General features: G+C 43.9%; 3 protein-coding genes across 3 annotated transcripts; 2 read left to right on the top strand and 1 right to left on the bottom strand.

The window, feature by feature from the left end:
• The first annotated feature begins 1739 nt into the window (after window positions 1-1739).
• Window positions 1740-9129, top strand: LOC148899839 (uncharacterized). Its single transcript, XM_088995299.1, has 2 exons — window positions 1740-2051; window positions 7409-9129. The coding sequence occupies exons 1-2, from the start codon at window positions 1925-1927 to the stop codon at window positions 8437-8439; spliced, it is 1158 nt and encodes a 385-aa protein (XP_088851425.1). The 5' UTR covers window positions 1740-1924; the 3' UTR covers window positions 8440-9129.
• Window positions 9130-12031: 2902 nt separating this feature from the next.
• On the top strand, window positions 12032-17665 carry LOC148899840 (uncharacterized). Its single transcript, XM_088995265.1, has 3 exons — window positions 12032-12819; window positions 15351-15623; window positions 15760-17665. The coding sequence occupies exons 1-3, from the start codon at window positions 12642-12644 to the stop codon at window positions 16848-16850; spliced, it is 1542 nt and encodes a 513-aa protein (XP_088851391.1). The 5' UTR covers window positions 12032-12641; the 3' UTR covers window positions 16851-17665.
• A 3052-nt stretch (window positions 17666-20717) lies between these two features.
• LOC148899841 (uncharacterized) lies at window positions 20718-25886 on the bottom strand. Its single transcript, XM_088995283.1, has 4 exons — window positions 24879-25886; window positions 23288-23572; window positions 22324-23136; window positions 20718-21396 (listed from the first exon to the last, which is right to left on the bottom strand). The coding sequence occupies exons 1-4, from the start codon at window positions 25054-25056 to the stop codon at window positions 21275-21277; spliced, it is 1398 nt and encodes a 465-aa protein (XP_088851409.1). The 5' UTR covers window positions 25057-25886; the 3' UTR covers window positions 20718-21274.
• Between the last annotated feature and the right edge of the window lie 1929 nt (window positions 25887-27815).

Below are 27815 nucleotides of genomic sequence, written 5' to 3' on the forward strand. Positions count from 1 at the left end.
ATCAGATCACATGCCATTGGCCCTGTTTATTCGACAGGGTGCTATTGCGCGGCGTATCCACTGGAGGGGAACACATACGGGAAGTCAGAGAATGTGGCTTTATTTTTTTTCCGGGGCTGAGGCCTGTCAACGTCGTTGTTGAATGATTTCTATCCAAGCCATTAGATTTAGAAATTCATCTGAATCCATTGTTGAGCATATTCAGATGAGGCCCCTTAAAGGACAACCGACGTATTTGGACAAGTTGCATCCATAATTTGTAAAATTACTTCAAATGACTTCTACTGAGCGCATTTATGAAGATTCCACCGCATATAGCAATATTTTACGTTTTAAGACTCGTGCTGAATATTCAGGAAGTCTTGTGTTTGAGTTGGTGACGAGTCCGTACATGACGTCACTAAAGGAACGCCCCTCACCGAAAAAAAAAAGACGCATTGTAGCAGTTCTTCGATGAGAAGGTTTCTTCAGCCGTCATCTGTACAAATTTGAAGGTTTCGGACGTTTCGCCTCCTATCCAAGAGGCTTCGTCAGCGAACTAAAGTCTGACTGGTCGTATCTGCCCTATTTATATATCCCTAATGTCCAGACATGGCGGCGCCGGACACAGCTATGATAGGTCCCTCCTCTAATTTTATAAACAAATTCACGGTTGTGGTATGGGCTCACCAGTTTCACCCATAGTGGCTAATTTGTACATGGAAGAGATGGAGAAACAGGACCTCACATCCTTCCCGGGGACAAAACCTAAACACTGGTTTAGATATGTGGACGATACTTTTGTCATAATTAAAAAACAAGAAATTCAATCCTACACCGATCACCTCAACTCTGTAGACATCAACATTAAATTTACTCGTGAGGACACGAAAGAGAACCAACTAGCCTTCTTGGATTGTAAAGTAATTATAAAAGAGGACAGAGCGCTAAAAACAGAAGTCTTTAGGAAGGCTACGCACACTGACCAATACTTACTTTTTGACTCTAACCACCCTTTACAACACAAACTAGGAGTTATCAGAACCCTCCAGCATAGGGCTAAACTAATACCAACTCCATCGTTGAATACTGGCCAAAACAAACATGCGGATCAAACCTTTAAAGATGGAGGACACTGATTTGCTGTGGAGACCCGTTGAAGAGAAAAGCCGAAAGGAAAAGAAGATTTGATGTACTTCGACCGCTGTTAATTCGACGGTGTGCACTGCAACATGCATCCCAACATCCATTATCTGATTCAAATTTCCAAACAAGGGCCACATTTTTTATTTTATTGATTTGGATGATTTTTTTAATCTAACATCGGATCAGAACGACAGTCGTTCGATACCCGAAGTGGTTTTGTGTGCCTTCGACCTGGTCTGGTTGGGGGGGGGGGGGTATTTAACAATGTAAAATTGTTATTTTGGACTGAGCGTTTATGTTGACCTTTTTCTGTCTCTTCTTGGTGCTATTCTGAGACCGTTTTCATTCTTTCTGGGTGAACGCGTGGAGGCCTGACTTATTTTTAAACACGATTTTAAATCCAAACCGCTGACTGCTTAGAATTGTCTTATTTCTAAGGTGGTGAACGGGGTTCACCGTGGACAGATTTCCGGATGCAGAATATTCACAATTGCTGACTTGACGCAACCTAGGACTGACGAGCTTGACGCAAACGCGGTCGACACCCGTTGACCAAACTCCCGAATTTGCCGGCGACGTGCTCAAAACGACCACTCGGAGCGCCCACCACTATCTTACTCGGTGAGAACATCTTTCGTTGAAGCTTGTGTCCGATTAAAGACGTCTCGGTCTCCGTTGGACTTTCTAGGCCTCGTTTAGCTTAGCCGAGTTTGCTAGCCGCTAACAAACAGGACCTCGTGCTCAACGCATCGCTCCGCAGAGATCGTAAGCGAAACATTTTGGAAGTGTCGTGTGAACAATGGACGCAAGAAAGACACCAGAAGACGAGAAGGACCTATATGAAGAAAAAGAGGACCACAAGGGACAACGTCAACTGCAGGACGCCATTTTGAGGATGCAGCCAAGAATTGTTCTTCACGGACAAGGTTGGCTCTTACTGATCGTCTCGCTTGTTTTCAAGTCTTTTTGAACAGGCTTCGTGCATTGTTTTTGTTGAGATCTCCAGCGCTTTCGCGATGCATTTGGGAGAATAATGAGTCGAGATGGTCCTCTTGTTTAGATCATACAAGTAGGATATTTATTTGCCGAAGCACAGACAGCAACCGCTGCGTTCACCGTCGTACGAGAAGTCCAAAACATACACACAAACTGGCTTTTATCGCTGTCAAGTCACGTGATGTCGCGTCGTGGCTGGGTTGCCAGATCAGTTCAGTATTACAGCGTTACATAAAATGAGGATACAATCTAACTTTCTCAACAGTTTTGTTTTGTACACCCGCGCTCAAATAAGTAACATACAATGGCTGTCGGAAATCACAAGTGCGAAGGCACAAAGCTCTCATCACATATGTATAGAATCACACGTCTCGAAACTTGTGCGACATCAGGAATTTTGTTTCTGATCAAACCGATTCTGACACGAAGTGGCTCTTGGAATGCATGGATGGATTTGCCTTTATTAGTCTCGCGGTGGAGAAATTTACATTTCACGGCAGCAAAGTGATGAATGCTATGAACTAGTGATGTGTCGTTTGCAAACGAACGGGTTTTAGAGCGGGATCTCTTAAGTGAACGAAGAGAGCCTGTTCCTAACAAGTTGCCGGAAATGGGAGTCAACTTTTTTGTCCTCTATATTCCTCGCCCCCGGTCTTCGGTTGAATCCGCACGTGATCGGTCGATATCCGTTGTAGAGGAGGGAGGGGAGAATTACAGACACATGCAGCAGTGAGGAGAGGGGTGCGGGGGTTTGGGTAGACAGGTGGACAAATGTTATTACATTATGCTGTTATTATTATTCAATTATGATATTTTTACTAGTTGGTATGGAAGCATTATTAATATGAAATGACAATTAGTGACATCTGGTCACGTGACCAACAGTGTTTTATGAAAAATTGCCTTGTTACAGGTTCGGAGAGATCGCAGCAGAGAAATGACCACAAACGACGACTGTATATATAGATATGTATTTATTGATAAAACACACAGCAATTTACAGCATTTCCCGATCATGAGTAATTACGCTAGACACAAACTGTCACCTCTATGCCCCCATGCAAAGACTCCAACATCACAATGTTTCCCCTCATGAGTAATTACGCTAGACACAAACTGTCACCTTCATGCCCTCATGTAAAGACTCCAACGTCACAGTTCAGATCCAGAACAGTATACCTTACCGTTGACAAAGGGCGGAGAGCCGGCGAAACACCCCGGTAGAGTAATCTGGATAACCGAAGAGCTGGACACTTGTGCACAGTTCACAGCAGACTCTACCCGATATTGAGGAAAACCCCATCTTATAGACCCACTCTTGCTAAGACAGGTGGCCAGCCTGTCCACGCAGGAGATGAGTCATTCCTCCTCCTTTCCCTCAGCCCCGGACTAACGAGCAATTTTTGGCAGGCACACAAAGGCGTGTGAAAACATGCAGTTTTCAAAACCAAAACAAATTGGGTCAGTGTGACCGATTGTGTCAGTGTAACCGAACAAACCGTACCCAGGTGTTTCGACTCAGAAAAACAAAAAGGCGAATACAAAACAATCAATGTGAAAAACAAAAAGTGAAACTATATATGAGTCAGCTCAGGACACCAATAACCATTTTTCTTCCTTCAAACGGTGTTCGCCAAAAATCAAACAATACTCTGTTTACAGATTTCGCTAATGGTGGTATTGAAATCCTTAAGCAAATATTGTTCAGCTTTCAGCTGCTTTTGTATCGATATAAGCAGACCAAACTGGCTGGTGGGAGATGAAAAGGGCATCGTAGTAACAGGATTATTGTAATAACCGGGTATCGTCGTAACTAACTAATTATATCATAAAAGACTAGAAATTTGCTGGGAAATTGAAATAGTATTGTAATAAGCAGTACTATCGATATCACGAGACTTTGCTGTAGTGTATTTTTTACATGAGTAATTCGGTTTTCACATAATTTTACATTATTTTTTTGGTAGTTAATTCATTAAAGCAACAAAAAAACAAACTGAGGAGCCATTTGGGAGCCAAAAGAGATCTTTTTAGTGAGCCGATCCAAAAGAAGATGGGAATTCCGTCTCTTTTCAGAGAGCCTGAATTCATCACTAATATAAACAACTCATATTTGTTTGTTCGACTTGCGATGCCTGACGAGAAACCAAACGGAGCATTCGCTGCTGTGAGTCAGTCGCTTTCTCTCACTCCGCCGTCTCTCTCTCTCTGTCGCTCTCTCTCCCTATTTTGTGTGTGTGTGTGTGTGTGTGTGTGTGTGTGTGTGTGTGTGTGTGTGTGTGTGTGTGTGTGTGTGTGTGTGTGTGTGGTGAGGAGCATCGAGATGCACACATATAAGGCAGAAATTCTCCCACAAGATCAACCTGATGAAGCACACGTGAACTACAGTAGAGATGTAGCGCTGGACATTCCTGCAGCAGTCTTCGCGTTATTACGGTCACCAAAACGTCTGTGTAAGCTCTCAGTCGTACAGGAGACCTTCTCATCTACGGTCACCAAAGTAGTTTTCACTTTCATGGTGGCTATTTCACTTTCATGGTTGCTAATATTCATGGAAGAATAATGACGCACAGCCGTATCTGTCTTTGGTCTGGGAACTCACTCACGGGCCGTTTATTCTGCGCATGCTCATAAAAAGCATTACAACATCCTGGTCTCACAGGTTCACTCATCCGCAGGCAGCATCACTGTGCGAACAACCTCAACATAACTTTGCCACTCATACCATCAAACACACTCAATACTCCCTCTCAAAGACATGTTTACAAATATCTAGTAATAGACAAAACACATCTCAAAATGAGAAATACCTTGTTGGAAAAATAAAACATTTCACATGTTGGCAATATTCTGTAAACTTCAAATTATTCACATTTTCCAGTTCACATTACTCTCCAAACAAATATCCCCTGAACCATTCAAGCTTAGCTTTTGTCACTGCTTTGGTAAGAACATCAGCTACCATGTTTGCTCTAGGTCAGAGGTCCCCAACCCCGGGCTGCGGACCTGTATCGATCCGTGGGTCATTTGGGACTAGGCCGCACAGAAAGAATAAATAATTTACATAAAATGAAAAATTGCCAGATTACATCCATCTATGACTTACTCTTGACGCATGTCAAAACACTTGTCTAGGTCACGTGATACATACCGCTAAAATTATCCCACCGTAAGCTAGCAAAATGAGTCAAAAAAACACGTCTTTGGAAAGTTTCTTTATCTGCCGGTCCGTGAAAATATTTTCTGACATTAAACCGGTCCGTGGCGCAAAAAAGGTTGGGGCCCACTGCTCTAGGTGTCTCTTTATAGTCAATTCCTTCCATTTGACCGTATCCTTTTGCTACATATCTGGCTTTACAAGTCTCATATCCATCTCGGTTCGCTTTCACTGTATACACCCAGCGACCTCCCACTACTTGTTTGCCTTTTGGTAGTGAAGTCAGAGTGAAAGCCTCATTTTCTGTCAAAGATTTCATCTCCTCTTTCATTGCAGTCGCCCACACTTTTGACTTTTCAGACTCCAGAGCCTCTTTAAATGTCTTCGGTGTGCCATAAGTCACTCTGTAGAAATACTCAATATTTTCGTTTTTGTCATCATCCCACTCAATTTTACATTGATACTCCTTTAAATATTCTGGAGCCTTTCTTTGTCTTCTATAACACCTTTCCTGTTCTGCCTAAACACTGTCCGTCTGAGTCAGATCTGTCTCGACTGTTTCTTCAGCACTCGGCTCTTTGCTTTCCTCAAGCTGTCCCTGACTCTGCTTGATTACCTGTCAAGGTGTTTTTCTGTAACTCTGAATGTCGTCACAACCGGTTTGAGTCTGATTATCTGTGCTGTTTTATGTGATAAACTTCACCAGTCTATGTTTCAGGACTTTTCTTGTCTCAGGATAGTACACATTATAGGCTGGACTATATTTATCATAACATACGAAAATTCCCTTCTCTCCGCAGGCAACATCACTGTGCGAACAACCTAAACATGACTTTGCCACTCATACCATCAAACACACTCAACAAGAGTACAACAATAATAATATATTTAATTTCCAACTTGTGCGACATCAGGACTTTTGTTTCTGACCAAACCGATTCTGACACAAAGTGGCTCTTGTAATGATATCCGTTTGGTTCGGGGCCGCCACAAAAATTGACAAAATCCGACTTCAACGGACAGTTAGGACGGCGGAAAAAATCATTGGCACCGCCCTACCCACTCTCGAGGACTTGCACACTGCAAGAATCCAAACTAGGGCGCGAAAATCCTACTGGACCCTCCGCACCCTGCCCACCACCTTTTCCAGCTACTCCCCTCAGGCAGGCGCTACCGATCCATGCGCACCAAATCCAGCAGACATTTAAACAGCTTCTTCCCCCAAGCCATTAACTCTTTGAACTCTTTCAACAGTAGCCAAAATGGAACTGTATAGTGCCACATAGCAGTTTTTTTTGACGACGATACTAGTGCAGCGTGTTCTACCGGAAACAAATTCCTTGTGTGTTCTACATACTTGGAAATAAAGATGATTCTGATTCTGATTCTGATATGAACAACTCGTATTTGCTTGTTCGACTAGCGATGCCTGACTAGAGACCAATCGGAGCATTCGCTGCTGTGAGTCAGTCTCTCTCTTTCTCTCTCCATCTCTCTCTCTGTCGCTGTTTGTGTGTGTGGCGAGGAGTAGTATAGACAGAGTTGCACACATGAGAGGCAGAGATTCTCCCGCAAGATCAACCTGATGAAGCACAAGTGTACGCGCACAGTAGAGAATAAGAATAACAAGACGTTTAATTTCCAAGCGCCTTTTAGAATCCCTTTGGTTGCACCATGTGCACAAAGAAATTCGCCCAAAAGATGCATGAGAACTCATACACGCAAAAAAAAACTTGCATGTTCACCGTCGGCTTGTTTGAACAGGTCCAGACGTACAAGGACGAAAAAAGCTTTACATGCTTCATGTTCGGCAAAATGTTCTAATTCAAGAAGTTCTTGCATACTAGACGCATACGGGTGTGAAAGCCTTCAGCTAAGAACGCACGCGGGTGCTAAAAGCTGTGTATGTGAGTGTGTGCGCGCTGAGACAAAGAGAAAGAGATTGTGTTTGAAAGAAAAAAAAGTAGCATGTCTGAAAAAGCAGCACTTTTTCGTCGCCGACGTCAGTCTTGAAATCCACCACAAATGTGATTCTTTTCATGTCACATTTTGAGTGGTAATCTGAACTCATTTATCTCTGAGTAACTTTCACCATAATTGCGTGTGTGTCTGTCTTTTTGTGTCATGCAGATATCAGCGAAGATGGTTGCCCTGCGCTGCTGAAGAAGGAAGAAGAGAGAGCCCGCGACATTAAAAGAGAGGAGCCAGAGCACCCTTGCACCAAAAATGATGACAACAGATCATCAAATGATGATGGTGAAGATGAAGAGTCTGACGGTGTTCTGACATGTCACACTGGCAACAAACCCTGCAAATCTTGTCTGTGTGGCAAAACGTTGACTGGTCAGAGTCATTTCAAAAGGCATGCGAGAACCCACACTGGTGAGAAACATATTGACTGCTCGGTTTGTGACAAAGGATTCTCTCAGAAGGCCGATTTAATTAGCCACACAAGAATCCACAGTGGTGAGAAACATTTTTTCTGTTCAGTTTGTGGCAAAGGATTCACTCAGAAGCACTCTTTAATTAGCCACTCAAGAATCCACACTGGTGAGAAACCTTTTTCCTGTTCAGTGTGTGGCCAAGGATTCTCTGAGAAGGGAAGCTTAAGTAAACACACAAGAATCCACACTGGTGATAGACCTTTTTCCTGCTCAGATTGTGGCAAAGGATTCTCTGAGAAGGGAAACTTAAGTAAACACATAAGAATCCACACTGGCGAGAAATATTTTTCCTGTTCAGTTTGTGGCAAAGGATTCTCTGAGAAGAGCCATTTAATTAGCCACACAAGAACCCACAGTGGTGAGAAACCTTTTTCCTGTTCATTTTGTGGCAAAGGATTCTCTAAGAATGCCAATTTACTTCGCCACATAAGAATCCACAGTGGTGAGAAACCTTTTTCCTGTTCAGTTTGTGACAAAGGATTCTCTCAGAAGGGCACCTTAAGTAAACACACTAGAATCCACACTGGTGAGAAACCTTTTCCCTGCACAGTGTGTGGCCAAGGATTTTCTCAGAAGGGCCATTTAATTCGCCACACCAGAACCCACAGTGGTGAGAAACCTTTTTCGTGTTCAGTTTGTGGCAAAGGATTCTCGAAGAAGGCCAATTTAATTCGCCACACAAGAATCCACAGTGGTGAGAAACCTTTTACCTGTTAAGAATGTGGTCAAAGATTTTTAAGGAAGCATCACTTAAGTGCACGTGAGAATCCACACCGGTGGGAAAGCTTTTGCCTGCCCAGTTTGTTGCAAAGGATTCTCGATGAAGGGCATTTTAATTAGCTACACAATCATCTGCACTGCTGAGAAATAAACCCTTTTCCTTCTCTGCTTGTGGCCAAAGATTTTCTGTGAAGGGACTCTTAAATAGACACTCAAGAACCGATACTGGTGAGAAACTCATCCGAGCAGGCTTTATCAGGCTGATTGTCATGTGTTTACGTTCTTTATTTTCCCCTTGGGAACATTGAAATTGTTTTTATTTTTTCTTTCAGTTATGGTTATTAAATGTGTTTTTTTTACTCATTTTCAAGGTTTTGTCTGTGTTGTGAAATGTGTTCAATTTCCTATGATTAAATGATAAACAAAGTCATGTCGTTTATTCCATACATTGTCAAAATAAAGATTGGGGAAACTAAACAAATGCTCAAAAAAAGACTTGAGTAACGTGGCAGGGTTATATTTGTTATATACAGTCCCTGATAAGTCTTGTCGCTTATCCAAGTTGTAGAAACAACAGATAATAACTTGAATTGTCGTTGATCTATTGGAATCAGAAATGGTTGATATGAAAGGCAAAGCCCTTTAGATTATGCTCATTATACTAAAATAAAGTTTTGTATCATTCTATCAAGTCTTGTCGCATACAAAAATAATGTAGAAATTATACATATTTCATTTTGAATACGCAAATATGCTGCAATAACGTCAGAACATAAAGTCATGATACCTTAGAAAAATAATTAATTTCGTGTATGGCTCCCGTGAGCTTGGAGGACTGCATCCATAAGTCTCTGCAATGACTCAATTAACTTATTGATAAAGTCATCTGGAATGGCAAAGAAAGCAGTCTTGCAGAACTCCCAGAGTTTATCAAGATTCTTCGGTTTCATCTTCCAAGCCTTCTTCATTTTACCCCAGAAGTGTTCAATAACGTTCATGTCTGGTGACTAGGCTGGCCAATCCTGGAGCACCTTGCTTGACCTTCTCTGCTTTCAGGAACTTTTATGTGGAGGCTGAAGTATGGGAAGGAGCACCATCCTGCTGCAGAATTTGCCATCCCTTGCGGTTTGGGATGTAATGGTCAGCAAGAATTTCTTGATACTTCAGGCTGTTGATGTTACCGGATGTCACTCCAAAGCATGATTTTTCCTCCACCAAACTTGACTGTTTTCTGGGTGAATCTTGGGTCCATGCGGCTTCCAACAGGTCTTTTTTAGTATTTGCAGTGATTGGGATGCAGTTCAATGGACGATTCATCCGAAAAATCCACCTTCTGCCACGTTTCCACTGTCCACCCTTTCTGCAAGCTGTGGGCCTTAGCAAATGCAACACGGTTGTTTCATTGTCTTCTGTTTAATGCTGGTTTCTGAATTGTCCGCCCTCACCGGGATAGAAGCTTGACAATTACCACAATAAGGCATTGAAAACCACCTCACTAAGAACATCCCCAACTATTAGGACTCCCTGGGAGCACTCATCATAGTTGGGACCAAATTGCCAAAATGGGAAAAGGGCAAAGTAAACAACGTAAAAAAAAGAAATAGACAACCAAGAATGTAAAGATTGGACAGTGGTAGAAAAACAAGATCCAGAAGCACTAAAACCGTTACCGTATTGGATAAAAAAGTATGATTTTAACGGCAAACTATCGAAGGCGGGAATAAAAGACTTACAGCAAAAAATCAGAAACAAAACGAACTGTAAGGAAAAACAAATGAACAAAGAAGGTATTCAGCATACTTACGTATGGATGAAAATAGCAGGACAGAGAGAGGCAGGTGAAAAAAGAGCAAGGCAAGTTAAAATAGAAAAAGAGGAACAGGAGAGGCAGCAACAGGAAAGAGATAGAAAACACGAACAAGAATGTAGGGAGCGAGATACAACAACCACGTTGTTTCACAGAAAAGAGAACGATGAGTATGTAGGGCCGTACAGAGAAGCAAGAGAAATGTTAGACAGAAAATGTAATGTAAAATGTGACATTTATGCTGATTTTTCCCTGATAATTTGTATTTTATTTTTAGATTTGTAGAGGTAGATTGGGCTGCATTGACTCAAGTCATGTCAGCACGCGCATGCGTGCACATTCACGCATTTCCCCTTAACCTCTGTGGGATGAGTTGCCTTTTTGTTAGTGAATGTGAACAAGGGATCTGCTTGTAAACCCTGTTGACTCCTTTTGAATTTATTCTAAAATTAAAACTTTCACAGTCCAACATCTGAATTCGTTCCTTGAAGATGGAGGCACTGATTACTCAGAATTTCATGAGATTCCACCGGACATACACTCTAATGATTTCCAGTGGCGGTCCGTGCATTTCACACCTAGGCCTTCAGTGAAGTCCTGCTTAGTCCGACGCGAACAAATATCCCTCGTAATACCGTAATTTATGACACAACGGCTGGAGATATCATTTACAAAAGCACACGCACGCAGTACTGGGCGTGGTATCACCTTAATCGTCTACAACACATGCTACTGCAAACACTTCAAAATAAAAGGAAACTTAAAATCATTTGTCCACAAAGTTTTATTAAGTCCACCAAGAATATGCAATCTTTAACAAGATTTTACGCTAAATTACAAAATGTCAGTTTAATATAAGAAAAACAACAAGACGTTCACAAAACGAACTATTTGTTGAAAATAAAAGTAAACAAATCTTTTTCATTTGTTCTTGAGAATAGGCCTCCATGCGACAGCGAGTTGTCCTCTCTTTCAGCCATTGTGGGTTAAAAAGCGAGTAGATATACTTGTTTTTTCTGCTAGATTTTCCGGGTCTGATCTGTTGTAGCTTGGTTGATTTGCATAGCGTTGCCTCCGCTGAGGCCTGAGGTAAAGTGAGTATCCAATCACAGGACGCGTACGTCATGTTCAACGCGAGGCCCTCTAGCTGCCCTTACTGTGCCGACTCGTGATCTGATTGGCTATCGCAACTATCTATCAACTACATGTGCCCGTTCATGTACAGCGCACAGACACCCTCACTGTTGATTCTGAAGGTGTCGGTCAGATTTCATACAGCCTGGCGACACAAGCTAGTTGAATTCTGATTGGATTAAAAACTCTGACCTAAAACTACAACACTGAAAGGAGCATAACCAAATGGATATAATATAACATCAAGAAAACAGTATGTAGAATAATTATATATATACGTATTTAGAAAAAATACTTTTTTAATGAAATTGACTTTTATTATAATGATGATAATGATGTGTGATTATGTTAGGCCAGCAGAGAAGGCCTTGCTGGCTCTGACGGCCCACAACTTCAAGGAAAAACAACTTCAAGGAAAAAAAGAAACGATTATTTTTAAATCAAACACGTGTTTTATTCAATAAAGCAAAAGCTACAAGCAAACCACTACAAGCCACATGGACTCCTCTTTCTAAGATTTCAACACTTTTTCAGTCAAGGTATAGTCCGAAGCACAAAACAGGCTTCTGATTGGCTGCCGTGCCGAGTATGCAAATTGCCAAACAAACGTTCGTTTGGCAATTTTCATAGCGATTAGTCGTCTTATTGTGTTTCAAATTGTGAAAAATGTGGCAGGCAACTTTATGGCTGGGCAGGCAACTTTTCAGAGTTGTCTGCCCGGGTGTCCGCTAACTTTTTGTCATGAGTTTCAGTCACTGGTACCTGTAATGTTTGTCGTGGACCGACCAGGGCCTGCGGCACCTGGACACCCGCGCATTACTCGGCTTTTCTGCTTTCAAAGATTGGCACGTATGACAAAGTAGGAGCTTGCAAATACGTGCCCGCCAGGTGGGAACATAATCAACGAGCACATAAACACAGGAGTTCCAAAACTTTGTTTTGTATGTCATTAATTTAGTTTTTCAAACTTAAAAATTGATCATTTTGTTCAATCTATTCCCTCGTGCGTCCATCATAAAGGACTCTTTGCCCCTTGCAACATATTGAGCGGCCATACACGTGTGACGGATTCAAGATTTGCCTTGCACCGGGCAGATCCGCCACTCGCAATATGGCGGAGCCTCACACGTGTTCCCGCAGGGGGTGAGGCGGATCAAGGCGTCCTCGGTCTCAACGCGACGTCTACTTTACTTGGCCCGAGTTAGGCGAGCAGACGCCGCTTCCGGTCCAAAAGCAGAAAGAACCTCGAGTCGTCGACATGTTGAAAGAGTTGGTGAGAGAACGGCTGCTTGCGGCCGCCGACGAAATCTTCGGACTCTTCCAAACGACCGTGGCTTCGTACGAGGAGCAACTTTGTCGAGCGAGGGAGGAGAGTGAGCGACACCGACGGCAACTGGAGGCGGTTTGCAAGACCCGGATTGTGATACGCGTCGAAGGTTTGTCCGCCATACTTTGATTCGGCATTCGCGGCGCTCGATTTGACGGGAAGGGTGTTAAAAACGACTCCAACACAAAATTTTGTTGAAATGGAAGCCCACAGTCTTCTGGTTCGATTTTGGCCTATTCGCGCCGAACGCCCGAATTTGAACCGGAAGACGTCGATTCGCTGCGATTTTATTTGAACGGAAGAGCTAGCAAGACCGCTGGAATGCTGCCATCTTGAATGTTAATCGGAAGACGTCGATTCGATGCACTTTCATTTGAACAGACAAGCTAGCAAGACCGTTGAACGGCCGCCATCTTGAATGTGAATCGGAAGTAGTGATGTGTTGTTCGCGAACGAGCCGGATCTCTGAAGTGAACAAAGAGACCCGGTTCCTAACAAGGAGCCGGAAACGGGAGCCGACTTTTTTGTCCTCTATTCCCCGCCTGAGTCTTCGGTTAAAGCCGCACCTGATTGGTCGATATCCGTGGTAGAGGAGGGAGAAGAGAATTATAGACACACACAGCAGTGAGGAGAGTGGGGGGGGGGTAAGTTTGAACAGGTGGACAAATGTTATCACATTATGCTTTTATTATTATTCAATTATTCTATTCTTACTAGTTGGTATGATAGCATTATTAATATGAAAAGCAAATTAGTGACAGCTGATTATCAGACCAGAGTAACCACAGGGAAAGTCAAAGTTAGTGGATGTAAAGAGTTTGATTGTTCTCTTAATTTGTAAGTAGGTTCGTTGTCAGATCTCCCAGGCAGATGACGCGCAGAGCTTGATCGTGGCGTGGAGTCGTGCTGTGTTGTCCGTCCGACACCCGGTTAAGTTAGTGGATGCTCTCTGTGCACATAGAAATAAAGCCATACAAATATTTCATATAGTGTATTTTTTACATGAGTAATTCGTTTTTCACATAATTTTGCATGATTTTTTGTAGTTAATTAATTCAAGCAACAAAAAAACTGAGGATCTATTTGGGAGCCAAAAGAGACTGATCTTTTTAGTGAGCCGAGCCAAAAGAACCGGCTTTATGAATAATGAAACACTGTACCTGATGTTATTCTGTCCGTTTGTGCAAATGGATGGTCCTCACATGAGATTAGCCTTGATGTTGACAGTGGTGTGGGAGCTGTGCCTCATGGATGGGAAAGTTGTGAATTTGGGAGACATCATCAGTCGTGCTCCAAAGAATCATTGGGTGTTTCGGCCTTTCATCACGAGACACCCTCATCGATGGTGGCCAGCGACAGGTTGATCACGCCCGCGCTTGTGTCCCATGCCCAATCAGATGTTGAGAAGCTGGTGGGGGGGAGGGTCTTAGGTTGCTGACCTAAGAGCCCAACAAGGGTCCTTCCTCTTCATCCAGATCCAGTGGCTGCTTCTTTCTGCCGCTTCGGAGAGTGATCTAACTGCGTGCCGCAGAGCCTGTCCGTGGATGCCCAGGTCTTTTAGCAGTTTGATGGTGGAGGAAGCCACAAACCCTCTGCATCCAACTTCAATGGGATAGACCTTGGCTTTCCATCCTCGCTGTTGCGCATCCACTGCGAGTTCTGCATAGCGCAGCTTCTTGCGCTCATAGGCCTCTTCAACAGAGTTTTCCTACGGGACTGAGTTCTGCGATGCAGACAGCCTTGAGAGTGGGACCTCATAGACTGTAAGTGGCCACATTACCCGAGGGAGAAGTCCAAACTGCAGACACCAGAGCTTGAGCTTCCCTGGCAGTGGAGTCTTGTTGATATAAGAAACAAAAAAGTGATGTCGGTTGTCCTTTAAGCAACGAAAAAAAACTGAGGAGCCATTTGGGAGCCACAAGAGCCGTTTTTTTGTGTGTGTAAGCTGATCCAAAAGGACCGGCTCTCTGAAAAGAGCCGTAATTCCCATCACTACTGTGCATATATAAATAAAGCCATATAAATACAAATATTTGACATAGTGTATTTTTTACATGAGTAATTCGTTTTTCACATAATTTTACATGATTTTTGGTAGTTAATTAATTGAAGCAACAAAACAAAACAAAAACAAAAAAGACCGGGGAGCCATATGAGCCGGATCTTTTTAGTGAGCCGAACCAAAAGAACCGGCTCTCTGAAAAGAGCCGCAATTCCCATCACTACTATGCACATATAAATACAAATATTTGATATAGTGTATTTTTTACATGAGTAATTCGTTTTTCACATCATTTTTCATGATTTTTAGTAATTAAATAATTTAAGCAAAAAAAAAAAAAACAAACAAACCGAGGAGCCATTTGGGAGCCATAAAAGCCGGATCTTTTTAGTGAGCCGAGCCAAAAGAAGCGGCGCTCTGAAAAGAGCCGGAATTCCTATCACAGAATCGGAAGTCATTGATTCGCTGCACTTTCATTTGAACGGTCAAAAAACACCACTGGACGGCCGCCATCTTCGATTTAGTTTTCAGCCAATTGGAACATCGCTTTGGCGTTATGTGGCAGTGACTTCCTCTCGCGCCGTGGTCTTGGACAATTTTCTAACTGCGTGAATTACATCCTGCTTGTGTCCCTGCAGATGTGAATAAGCTAATCGGTCGTGAGGAAGAAGGTCTTGACGTGAAATCGGGAAGCTCCGCTTTGGAGTATCCACAAGTCCCCCAGATTAAAAAGGAAGAGGAGGAGGAGGCCGATGTCAGCAGCTTGCCGCAAGATGGCGTCTCCGAGGAGAGCGTCGACGACCGACTTCCACCACTCGAGTGGTCAAAGCTTCCGAGTGAAGATCGCCGCTGGACGCCCACCTCGGGGCTTCACCTAGAAGAAGCTTTGGGGAGCGCCGCCGATTGTGAAGGTAATGACATGTAGTCAAAAAAATGGTGGCTGTGACGTCGCAGGCGCAAAAAAAACATTCCCACAGCTCAATTCTTGGCACGTTTTAGGATCAAACCAAAAAAAAATCAGACATTGATGTGTATTTAAATCTTTAGAGAAGGAGGAAAAGGCCGATATCAGCGCATTGGTCCCGACCGGCGTCTGCCCGAAAAGCAAAGCGGGTGAAGACGAAGTGCCTGAATGCTCTGATTGGTCGCCGCCAGACGACCACCTGGCTCCAATCTCGGACGACGACGACGACACTGACAGGCAAGGCGAGGACGAAACGTGCCCGGGATCTCCGAAAATGGTTCCTGGCAAGAAAATGTCCTGCAAACCCCAAAAGCGTCCCGCCCCCAAAAAGCGTTTCTGCTGCTCCCGTTGCGGTAAAAAGTTCCCTTGCAATTACCGCTTGATGAAACACATGAAAAGCCACACGGGAGAAAAACCCTTTTGCTGCTCGGTTTGCAGTAAAAAGTTCATTCAAAATTCCGACTTGATAAGACACATGAAAACCCACACTGGAGAAAAACCCTTTTGTTGCTCGGTTTGCGGTAAAAAGTTCACTTGCAAGGCCTACTTGATGAGACACATGAAAAGCCACACGGGAGAAAAACCCTTTTGTTGCTCGGTTTGCGGTCAAAAGTTCCCTTGCAATTACCGCTTGATGAGACACATGAAAAACCACACGGGAGAGAAACCCTTTTGCTGCTCGGTTTGCGGTAAAAAGTTCATTTACAATTCCGATTTGATGAGACACATGAAAAGCCACACGGGAGAAAAACCCTTTTGCTGCTCGGTTTGCGGTAAAAAGTTCACTGAGAATTCCGACTTGATAAGACACGTGAAAACCCACACGGGAGAAAACCCCTTTTGTTGCTCGGTTTGCGGTAAAAAGTTTTCTTGCAATTCCCAGTTGATGAGACACATGAAAAGCCACACGGGAGAAAAACCCTTTTGCTGCTCGGTTTGCGGCAAGGCCTTTTCTCTGAAGGGAAACATGATGGTCCACATGAGGACGCACAGCGGAGAAAAACCCTTTGGATGTTCAGTTTGCGACGCCACCTTCGCCGAAAAGGGAACACTGGTCACACACGTGAGGATGCACACCGGAGAAAAACCCTTCGCTTGCCGAGTGTGCGGCAAAAGCCTCGCCCGGAAGTCCAATTTGGATTATCACGTCCGCACGCAGCACGCCGGCAAGTAAACCGCACGCAGCGCTCGGCGATCCCTCAAATGGAGTGTCTGATTATTTCTTTTAATACTACTACGACTACTACTACTAATAATAATAATAATAATAATAATGATAAAACATTTCATTTATAAGCGTCTTTCAAAACTCTCAAGCTCACTTTAGTCACAGGATATGTTTTTGTTTGGGTGAGCAGCGGTAGCCACACGCGCCGGCGTTCTCTTAACCTGGAAGTAACTCAAATAGATTGAAAACGAGCTAGTCAGCTAATAGATAATAGCTAGCAAGCCAGCCAGATAGCTGATAGATAGCCAGATAGCTAATAGATAGCTTCTAGCTAGCCCACTAGATATTAATAATAATAAGAAGAATAATAAATTTCATTTATAAGCATCTTTCAAAACTCTCAAGGACACTACAATCACAGGATAGGTGTTTCTGCGGGTGAGCAGCGGTAGCCACACGCGCCAGCGTTCTTTTGAAATATGCATCTCAAAATTGAGTTGACATTGAAAACTCAAATTGATTATTCACTGAACTTGACTTTTTTCAACACTTGAACTTTTTCCTCACAGTTGACCAAGAAGTCATCGTTTTTTTAGATAGATTCGTCACCGTTTATGTTTTTTTTTTCAATTGAAAATCGCCATTTTTAGAAAATTGGGGGCCTCATTTGGTCAATTACAGATTTTGTTTTACTTTATGTAACTTCCGGGTTGGGTGAACGCTAAGTGCTTATGACTGAAATAGATTGTTATTATTATAATTATTATTATAATTAATTCTTTGCTCACGTGCTGCAGATGTCAAGGACGCCGATCCGCAGGCGACCCCCTCAAAGAAGTCCCGAAAGAGGTCGTGGAGTGGCCAAAGCCTCCCCGGGTTAAAGAGGAAGCTGAAGGGGCCGAATGCGAGTGTCCTTGAGAGTTTTGGAAGGGGCTTAGAAATGAAATGGATTATTATTATTACTATTATTATTATTATTAGTACAGTGGTACCTCGGTTCTCGACCATAATCCGTTCCAGAACCCTGTTCGAAGACCGATTTGTTCGAACACTGAAACCATTTTTCCCATTACAAATAATGTTAATCGTTTTAATCCGGTCCAACACCCTGATGATTGACCTTTTTAGTACAGTATTTTATACATTATTTTCTGCATGAAATTGCACATTGAAATGCTGACCAACACATAAAAAGCAATATATATCTCAGAATGTGTGAAGCAAAATGGCAAAGACACAAATAACAAACATAAATGTAACCCAGGCTAATTGTACGTTCGTAAAGAAAAGAATTATGAATAGGATTGTTTACCTTTGTGGTGGTCAGCAGGTGGACGGAGGAAGGAAATTTTGTCCCCTGACATAAAAACTTCGGGGAGCTCTTCTGTCTGAGGGTGCTCACACGTTCAAATCTCTTTGCTACGGATGACTCGGCTACAGGATGTTCTTTTCTCTTCAAATATCGATCCAATGACACTTGCTCTCACTCCCATAGCCACATCACTCGATTTCACCGGCTCGTTATTCTTTAATATCAGAATCAGAATCATCTTTATTGCCAAGTATGTAGGACACACAAGGAATTTGTTTCCGGTAGAACACGCTGCACTAGTATCGTTGTCAAAAAAACTGCTAAGTGGCACTATACAGTTCCATTTTGGCTACTGTTGAAAGAGTTCAAAGAGTTAATGGCTTGGGGGAAGAAGCTGTTTAAATGTCTGCTGGATTTGGTGCGCATGGATCGGTAGCGCCTGCCTGAGGGGAGTAGCTGGAAAAGGTGGTGGGCAGGGTGCGGAGGGTCCAGTAGGATTTTCCGCGCCCTAGTTTGGATTCTTGCAGTGTGCAAGTCCTCGAGAGTGGGTAGGGCGGTGCCAATGATTTTTTCCGCCGTCCTAACTGTCCGTTGAAGTCGGATTTTGTCCATTTTTGTGGCGGCCCCGAACCAAACGGTGATGGAAGAACACAGGATGGATTCGATGACAGCCGTGTAGAAATGTTGCAGCACCTCCTGTGGCAGGCCATGCTTCTGTAGCAGCCTCAGGAAGTACATTCTCTGTTGGGCCTTTTTCAGGATAGAGTTGGTGTTGACCTCCCACTTCATGTCCTGGGAGACTGTGATTCCCAGGAACTTGAAGGTCTCAACGGTTGACACCAGGCAGTTGGATAGTGTGAGGGGTAGCTGTGGTGATGGATGTTTCCTGAAGTCCACCATCATCTCAACTGTCTTGAGCGTGTTCAGCTCCAGGTTGTGACGGCTGCACCAGAGCTCCAGCTGCTCCACTTGTTGTCGGTACGCAGACTCGTCGCTGTCTTTGATGAGACCGATGACCGTGGTGTCGTCTGCGAACTTTATGAATTTGACATCTGTTGAGGTGCAGTCGTTCGTGTAGAGAGAGAAGAGCAATGGAGAGAGGACGCATCCCTGCGGGGCTCCAGTGCTCGTGGTTCGTGTCGTGGATGATATATTTCCCAGTCTGACCTGTTGTGTCCGTCCTGTCAGGAAGCTGAGGGTCCACTGGCAGATCGTGGGGGACACACCAAGCTGGAGAAGTTTGGGGATGAGGAGTTCTGGGATGATGGTATTGAACGCAGAGCTGTAGTCCACAAACAGGATCCTTGCGTAGGTTCCTGTGTTGTCAAGGTGGTCGAGGATGTGGTGCAGTCCGATGTTGACTGCATCCTCCACAGACCTGTTTGCCCGGTAGGCAAACTGAAGAGGATCTAGCAGAGGTCCGGTGATGTTCTTTAGGTGCTTCAGCACGAGGCGTTCAAAGGACTTCATGACCACAGACGTCAGAGCGACAGGTCTATACTCGTTCAATCCCGAGGGTGCTGGTTTCTTTGGAACTGGGACGATAGTAGACTGTTTGAAGCAGGATGGGACTTCACACTGCTCCAGGGATCTGTTGAAGATTTGTGTAAAGACCAGAGCCAGCTGGTCAGCGCAGACTCTCAGGCAGGAGCGGGACACTCTGTCAGGTCCTGCAGCTTTCTTGATCTTTTGCTGCTTGAAGAGCCGTCTAACGTCCAGTTCGTGGATCTGTAGGGCAGAGGGCGGAGATACGGTAGTTTCTGGTAATGGTGGGCAGACCGGGGAAATGGTGGTGTCCTTTTCAAATCGGCAAAAGTATGTATTCAACTCATCAGCCATACCATTGTTGTACACTGCTTGGGGGGAAGGTAAACGATAATTTGTTATTGCTTTCAGGCCATTCCACACCGATGCAGAGTCGTTAGCGGAGAATTGTTTGTTAAGCCTCTCCGTTAGTACCGTTTAGTACGATACCCGGTTATGACGATAATCCGGTTATTACGGTGCTCCTTTTCATCCCCCGCCGGCCATTTTTGTTGTTTATATCGATATATCCGTGTCTTGTTACATGAGCCGCCATCGGTCGCGCCATTGGTCAACTTGGTCACATGAGCCGCCATCGGTCGCGCTATTGGTCGACTTGGCCGTGTGACTTTGTCACGTGACACGCCATCGGTCGCGCCATTGGTCAACTTGGTCACGTGTCTTGGTTACGTGTCACGCCATCAGTCGCGCCATTGGTCGACTTGGTCAGGTGACTTGGTTACGTGCCCAGCACCCGTGTAGCAGAGCCATTTTCATTTTCAGACGCTAGCTCGTGTGTAGCAGACGAGATTGAAGTGTTTGTGTTAAAAGGTAAAAATGGGAAGCAGAAGAAGATTGATGACTTTTTTAAATTGCATACATAATAAAGTAAGATGTAAGCGTTGCAGTTTCCCTGTCGTGTTATGTACATGCCCACTGTACTGTATATGAATGCAATCGTTTTTTGCAACAATGTTTCTTATTTTGTCTGCTGAAGCGCGATGATTTTGAAAATTATTAACATTCCATACTGTGTATTAAAGGACAACCGATGTCACTTTTTATTCAAATGCAAATAAAAATGACTTCACGCCAAGACGTCTTGCATTGCTTGTGAATCCAAACAATGGCTTCAGATTCGGATAATATGCTTTCTTGTTACACATCCAGTTATGAATATGTTTCAAATACACTGTAGTTCTGAAGATTAAAGCATACATGTTTACAATCGTTAAAGAATTATATGTGCCATTTTGAGACAACATTGGGGGAACATCTCTGACCCAAAAAAAGGGAGCTAATGGCCAGCTCCGTTTCTTATATGGCGCTTGGCTGCCCTCTTTTGGCGGCTTTTGTTTAATGCAGTTCGGCGCAGGGTCGGATATATCGATAGTCCCGGTTATATCGATATTTTTTCGGACTCCCTTGAATATCGATATAACGAGACTTTACTGTATATTTTAACTGTTTTCTATCCATTTTCTCACCCTCTCACACTTTTGTTTCAACTGTCATCTCCCTTTCATGTGTGTGTGAGTCTGCCTGCCTGTCTCTAATGTTCGAGGTTTTCATTTCTAAGCCCCTTTCAAAACTCTCAAGGACACTCGCAGTCGGCCTCTTCAGCTTCCTCTTTCACGTGGGGAGGCTTTGGCCACTCCACGACCTCTTTCGGGACTTCTTTGAGGGGGGTCGCCTGCGGATCGTCGTCCTTGACATCTGCAAGACGTGACCAAAGCAATAATATTAATAATAATAATATTAAGAATAATCAATTTCATTTATAAGCGCCTTTCTAAACTCTCAAGGTCACTTTACAGTAACAGGATATTTTTACGTCGAATAAGCAGCGGCAGCCACGCGCTCCAGCGTTCACCCATCCCGGAAGTTACATAAAGTAAAAAAAAATCTGTAATTTTACCAAACGAGGCCCCCAATATTCTAAAAATGTCGATTTTCAATTTTAAGAAATCGTAAATGGTGACAAATCTATTAAAAAAAACAATGACTTCTTGGTCAACTGTGAAGAAAAAGTTCATTAAAGTGTTGAAAAAAGTGACATTCAGTGAATAGTCAATTTGAGTTTTCAATGTCAACTCAATTTTGAGATGCATATTTCAAAAGTTTTTTTTTTTTTACTTTGTTACTTCCGGGTTGAGTGATCGCTGGCGCGTGTGGCTACCACTGCTCGCCCGCAGAAAAACCTGTCCTGTGATTGTAAAGTGTCCTTGAGAGTTTTGAAAGATGCTTATAAATGAAATTGATTGTTCTTCTTCTTCTTATTATTATTATCTCGTGGGCTAGCTAGAAGCTATCTATTAGCTATCTGGCTAGCCATATAGCTGGCTATCTATTAGCTATCTGGCTGGCTTGCTAGCTATTATCTATTAGCTGACTAGTTCGTTTTCAATCTATTTGAGTTACTTCCGGGTTGAGAGAACGCCGGCGCGTGTGTCTACCGCTGCTCACCCACAGAAAAACATGTGCTGTGACTGTAAAGTGACCTTGAGAGTTTTGAAAGACGCTTATAAATGAAATGTATTATCATTATTATTATTATTATTATTATTATTATTATTATTATTATTATTGACAGAAATAACAATCAGACACTCCAGTCGAGGGATCTGCATGCGGTTTACTTGCCGGCGTGGTGCGTGCGGACGTGTGAATCCAAATTGGACTTCCGGGCGAGGCTTTTGCCGCACACTCGGCAGGTGAAGGGCTTTTCTCCAGTGTGCGTCCTCACGTGCCTGACCAGCATTCCCTTATCGGCGAAGGTCTTGCCACAAGTGGAGCATCCAAAGGGTTTTTCTCCGCTGTGCTTCCTCATGTGGACCATCATGTTTCCCTTCAGAGAAAAAGCCTTGCCGCAAAACGAGCAGCAAAAGGGTTTTTCTCCCGTGTGGCTTTTCATGTGTCTCATCAAGTGGGAACTGCAAAGGAACTTTTTACCGCAAACAGAGCAGCAAAAGGGTTTTTCTCCCGTGTGGCTTTTCATGTGTGTCATCAAGTGGGAATTGCAAAGGTACTTTTTACCGCACACCGAGCAACAAGAGGGTTTTTCTCCCGTGTGGCTTCTCACGTGTCTCTTCAAGTCGGAATTGGAAGCGAACTTCTTACTGCAAACCGAGCAGCAAAAGGGTTTTTCTCCCGTGTGGCTTCTCAGGTGTCTCATCAAGTGGGAAGGGCAAGGGAACTTTTTACCGCAACAGGAGCAGCAGAAACGCCCTTTGGGGGCGGGACGCTTTTGGGGTTTGCGGGAACTTTTCTCGCATGGGACCTTTTTCGGAAACCCCGGGCACTTTTCATCCTCGCCTTGCCTGTCAGCGTTGTCGTCGTCCGAGATTGGCGCCAGGTGGTTATCTGGCGGCGACCAATCAGAGCATTCGGGCGCTTCGTCTTCACCCGCTTTGCTTTTCAGGCGGGTGTCGCTCACATCGGCCTTTTCCTCCTTCACTAAAGATTTTAATACACAAAAAATACACAAAAAATATACAAAATCTGATGATTTGTTTTTGGTTTGATCGTAAATCGTGCCAAGAATTGAGCTGCGGGAAACGTTTTTTTGCGCCTGCGACGTCACATTTTTTTGACTACATGTCATTACCTTCACAATCGCCGGCGCTCCCCAAAGCTTCTTCTGTGTGAAGCCCCGAGAGGGGCGTCCAGCGGCGATCTTCACTGGGACCGCCGGGATGAAGCTTTGACCACTCGAGTGGTGGAAGTCGGTCGTTGACACTCTCCTCGGAGACGCCATCTTGCGGCAAACTGCTGACATCGGCCTCCTCCTCCTCTTCCTTTTTAACGTGGGGGGCTTGTGGGTACTCCAAAGCGGAGCTTCCCGATTTTATATCAGGACCTTTTTCTTGACGACCGATTAGCTGATTGACATCTGCAGGGACACAAGCAGGACGTCATTCACACAGTTAGAAAATCATAGAAGGGCAAAAGGGGCCAGAGTGCGACATTTTTCTCTCAACCGCACAAGAAACTTTTCTTTTGGCTCCCAAATGGCTCCTCAGATTTTTTTGTTTTCTAAATTAATTAACTACCAAAAATCACGTAAAATTATGTGAAAAACGAACTACTCATGTAAAAAACACACTATATCAAATATTTGCATTTATATGCCGTTATTTATATGTGCACAGTAGTGATGGGAATTGCGGCTCCTTTCATAGAGCCGGTTCTTTTGGCTCGGCTCACTAAAAAGGTCCAGCTCTTTTGGCTCCCAAATGGCTCCTCGGTTTTTTTTACCAAAAATCATGTAAAATCATGTGAAAAGCCAATTACTCATGTAAAAAATACACTATATCAAATATTTGTATTTGTATGGATTTATTTCTATGTGCACAGAGAGCATCCACTAACTTTGACTTTCCCTGTGGTTACTGATGATCAGCGGTCACTAATTTGCTTTTCATATTAATAATGCTATCCTACCAACTAGTAAAAATAGAATAATTGAATTTTTGATAATAATTGAATAATCACAGCATAATGTGATAACAGACATTTAAACAGCTTCTTCCCCCAAGCCATTAACTCTTTGAACTCTTTCAACAGTAGCCAAAATGGAACTGTATAGTGCCACTTAGCAGTTTTTTTGACGACGATACTAGTGCAGCGTGTTCTACCAGAAACAAATTCCTTGTGTGTTCTACATACTTGGCAATAAAGATGATTCTGATTCTGATAACATTTGTCCACCTGTCTACCAAAACCCCTGGCCCTTCTCCTCACTGCTGCGTGTGTCTGTAATTCTCTCCTCTTCCACGGATATCGACCAATCACGTGCGGCTTTAATCGAAGACTGGGGGCGGGAAATACAGGACAAAAAAAAGTCGGCTCCTGTTTCCGGCTCCTTGTTAGGAACCGGCTCTCTTTGTTCACTTAAGAGATCCAGCTCGTTCGCGAATAACACAGTTCTACTTCCGATTCACATTCAAGATGGCGGCCGTTCAACGCTCTTGCCAGCTTTTCTGTTCAAATGAAATCGCGGCCAATTGACGTCTTCCGATTTAAATTCGGGCGTTCGGCGTCTCCTACGGCCCGGGAATGTGCGCGGAGAGGCCAAAATCTAACCAGAAGACTGCGTAGGCTTCCGTTTCAACAAAATGGAGCGTTGGTGTCGTCTTTCACGCCTTAACCGCCGAATCGAGCGGCGCGAATGCCGAATCCAAATATGGCGGACAAACCTTTGACTCGTATCACAATCCGGGTCTTGCAAACCGCCTCCAGTTGTCGTCGGTGTCGCTCGCTCTCCTCCCTCGCTCGACAAAGTTGCTCCTCGTACGAAGCCACGGTCGTTTGGAACAGTCCGAAGATTTCGTCGGCGGCCGCAAGCAGCCTTTCCCTCACCAACTCTTTCAACATGTCGACGACTCGAGCTTCTTTCTGCTTTTAAGATGGAAGCGACGTCTGCTCACCGAACTCGGGCCTCGTAAAGTAGACGTCGCGTTGAGACCGAGAGCGGCTTGATCCGCCTCACCGCTCCAGTAACACGTGTGACGCTCCGCCATATTGCGAGTGGCGGATCTGCCCGGTGGTGTTGCTCAGCTTGTGGGAGGCCGTTTTCTCAAAGGCAAAACTTGGATCAGTCACATGTGTACGGCCGCTCAATATGTTGCAAGGGTCAAGTAGTCTTTTATGATGGACGCACGAAGGTATAGAATGAACAAAAGGACACATTTATTTTTAAGTTTGAAAAACTAAATTAAGGACATAGAAAACAATCAACAAAACAACGTTTGGGAACTCCTGTGTTTATGTGCTCGTTGATTATGTTCCCACCTGGCGGGCACGTATTTGCAAGCTCCTACTTTGTCATACGTGCCAATCTTTGAAAGCAGAAAAGCCGAGTAATGCGCGGGTGTCCAGGTGCCGCAGGCCCAGGTCGGTCCACAACAAACATTACAGGTACCAGTGACTGAAACTCATGACAAAATGTTAGCGTACACCCGGGCAGACAACTCTGAAAAGTTGCCTGCCCGGCCATTAAGTTGCCTGCCCCATTTTTCACAACTTGAAACACAATAAGGTGACTAATCGCTATGCAAATTGCCAAACAAACGTTTGTTTGGCAATTTGCATACTCGGCACGGCAGCCAATCAGAAGCCTGTTTTGTGCTTCGGACTATACCTTGACTGAAAAAGTGTTGAAAGCTTAGAAAGAGGAGTCCATGTGGCTTGTAGTGGTTTGCTTGTAGCTTTTGCTTTATTGAATAAAACAAATGTTTGATTTAAAAATAATCGTTTCTTTTTTCCTTGAAGTTGTTTTTCTTTGAAGTTGTCGGCCAAGACGTTTTAAAACTTGTACGCCCTCCGGGCAGACGTTATTTCGAACACTGCAGGTACTTAAAATGAAGCTAAAAACACACTCCAAATGTTGATCAATGTCAAATATATATAATGTCAAATGTATTACAGTAAAGTCTCGTTATATCGATATCGGATATATCGATAGTCCCGGTTATATCGATACTATTTCTATGCACGCACGGAGACAATTACATGCAAACAGGGTCGGATATATCGATAGTCCCGGTTATATCGATATTTTTTCCGACTCCCTTGAATATCGATATAACGAGACTTTACTGTATATATATATACTTTTTATATATAATATAATATACTTTCCACACCCCCTCTCATTGAATGCACACGTCGGTCGCCTACTTGGTGCTTTTTACTGATAATTTTAATATCGTTTTCAGCCCAAGAAGACACAAAATAAAATCACAGTCGCTGAGAAGAAGGAGATAATTGAAAAACGCGAACAAGGTGTGCGTTTGTGTGATTTAGTGGCCGAGCACGGCTATGCAAAGTCAACCATTGCTACGATTCTCCGGAACAGAGAAGCCATAAAAGGTGTGTCTGTTGCAAAAGGTGTTTCCGTGCTCTCAAAGCGACGGTCTCGGGCAATCGAAGAAGTTGAAAAACTTCTGTTAATTTCGATTAACGAAAAGCAGCTATCCGGCGACAGCGTGAGTATAGCTATTTTATGCGAGAAAGCACAACTAATTCACGCCGATATCGTCATGCGCCAACGTGGAAGTTCGGCGCTTATTGAGGATTTTAAAGCCAGCATCAAGTGAGCTCATCAAGGCAATGTTGGCAAAGTGGAATGATGTGCAGGCTTTTACCGAACAGTTCCATCCAGAAAAGACTGTGGCTATGACAATCATCAACATGATGAACGATAATGTGCTTTGTAAGACCTTACAAGTCAGAAAGCAACAGGTGTCAATTAAGAGGTTTTTAATCATCAAAAATGATGAGGAGTCTCCAAAGAAAAAAGAAGAGAAGCCACACCAGAGGTTAAGTTAGCAACAGTCCTTATGGAAGGTGACTCTCCTTCCATGAGCCATCAACGACCATCAAAAAGGTCAATAAAACTTGATTTTACAGCACCGTTTATTTCTTTAATTACAGTCCTTATGTAATGTGCCTCTCTTTCCAAACAATAATTCCCTTTGACCTTCGACCTCCATCGCCATTCCATCAAGGCATCAATGACCATCACAAATGTAAATAAAGTGACTTTATGATACATCCATCCATCCATCCATCTTCTGCCACTTATTTGGGGTCGGGTCGCGGGCGCAGCATCTTCAGTAGGGAAGCCCAGACTTCCCTCTCCCCAGCCACTTCTTCTAGCTCGTCCTGGCGGATCCCGAGGCGTTCCCATGCCAGCTAGGAGACATAGTATCTCCTGCGTGTTCTGGATCGTCCCGGGGTCTCCTCCCAGTGGCGCATGCTCGGAACACCTTGTCACGTCCACTCGAGGCGTAGTGACAAGACTCGAGGGACGACGGAAGGCGGAAAGGGTTGGATCCAAAATGCACGGTGAGACAGAGTTCCAATAAAGAGTCTTTTACTGCAGTGTTTTTCAACCAGTGTGCCGCGAGACATTGTCAGGGGTGCCGCGGGAAATTATCCGATTTGTGTGCCTGTGCAGTCTAGCACCTGGCAGAATAATCATGTAGTACTCTTCCATACCAGCAGGAAGTTGTGCATCACTAATTCGCTTTGAGACAAGCGAATTAGTGACGCATGGATAGCGCGGCAAGTGCGGATTGTGGCTAGCGGGACGACGGTGAAAGCGAAGGAGAGGTTTTTGAAGAGGAAAA

Source organism: Hippocampus bargibanti, linkage group LG04, assembly GCF_051943395.1.
Source record: "Hippocampus bargibanti isolate YZ-2025 linkage group LG04, ASM5194339v1, whole genome shotgun sequence".
NCBI lineage: Eukaryota > Metazoa > Chordata > Actinopteri > Syngnathiformes > Syngnathidae > Hippocampus > Hippocampus bargibanti.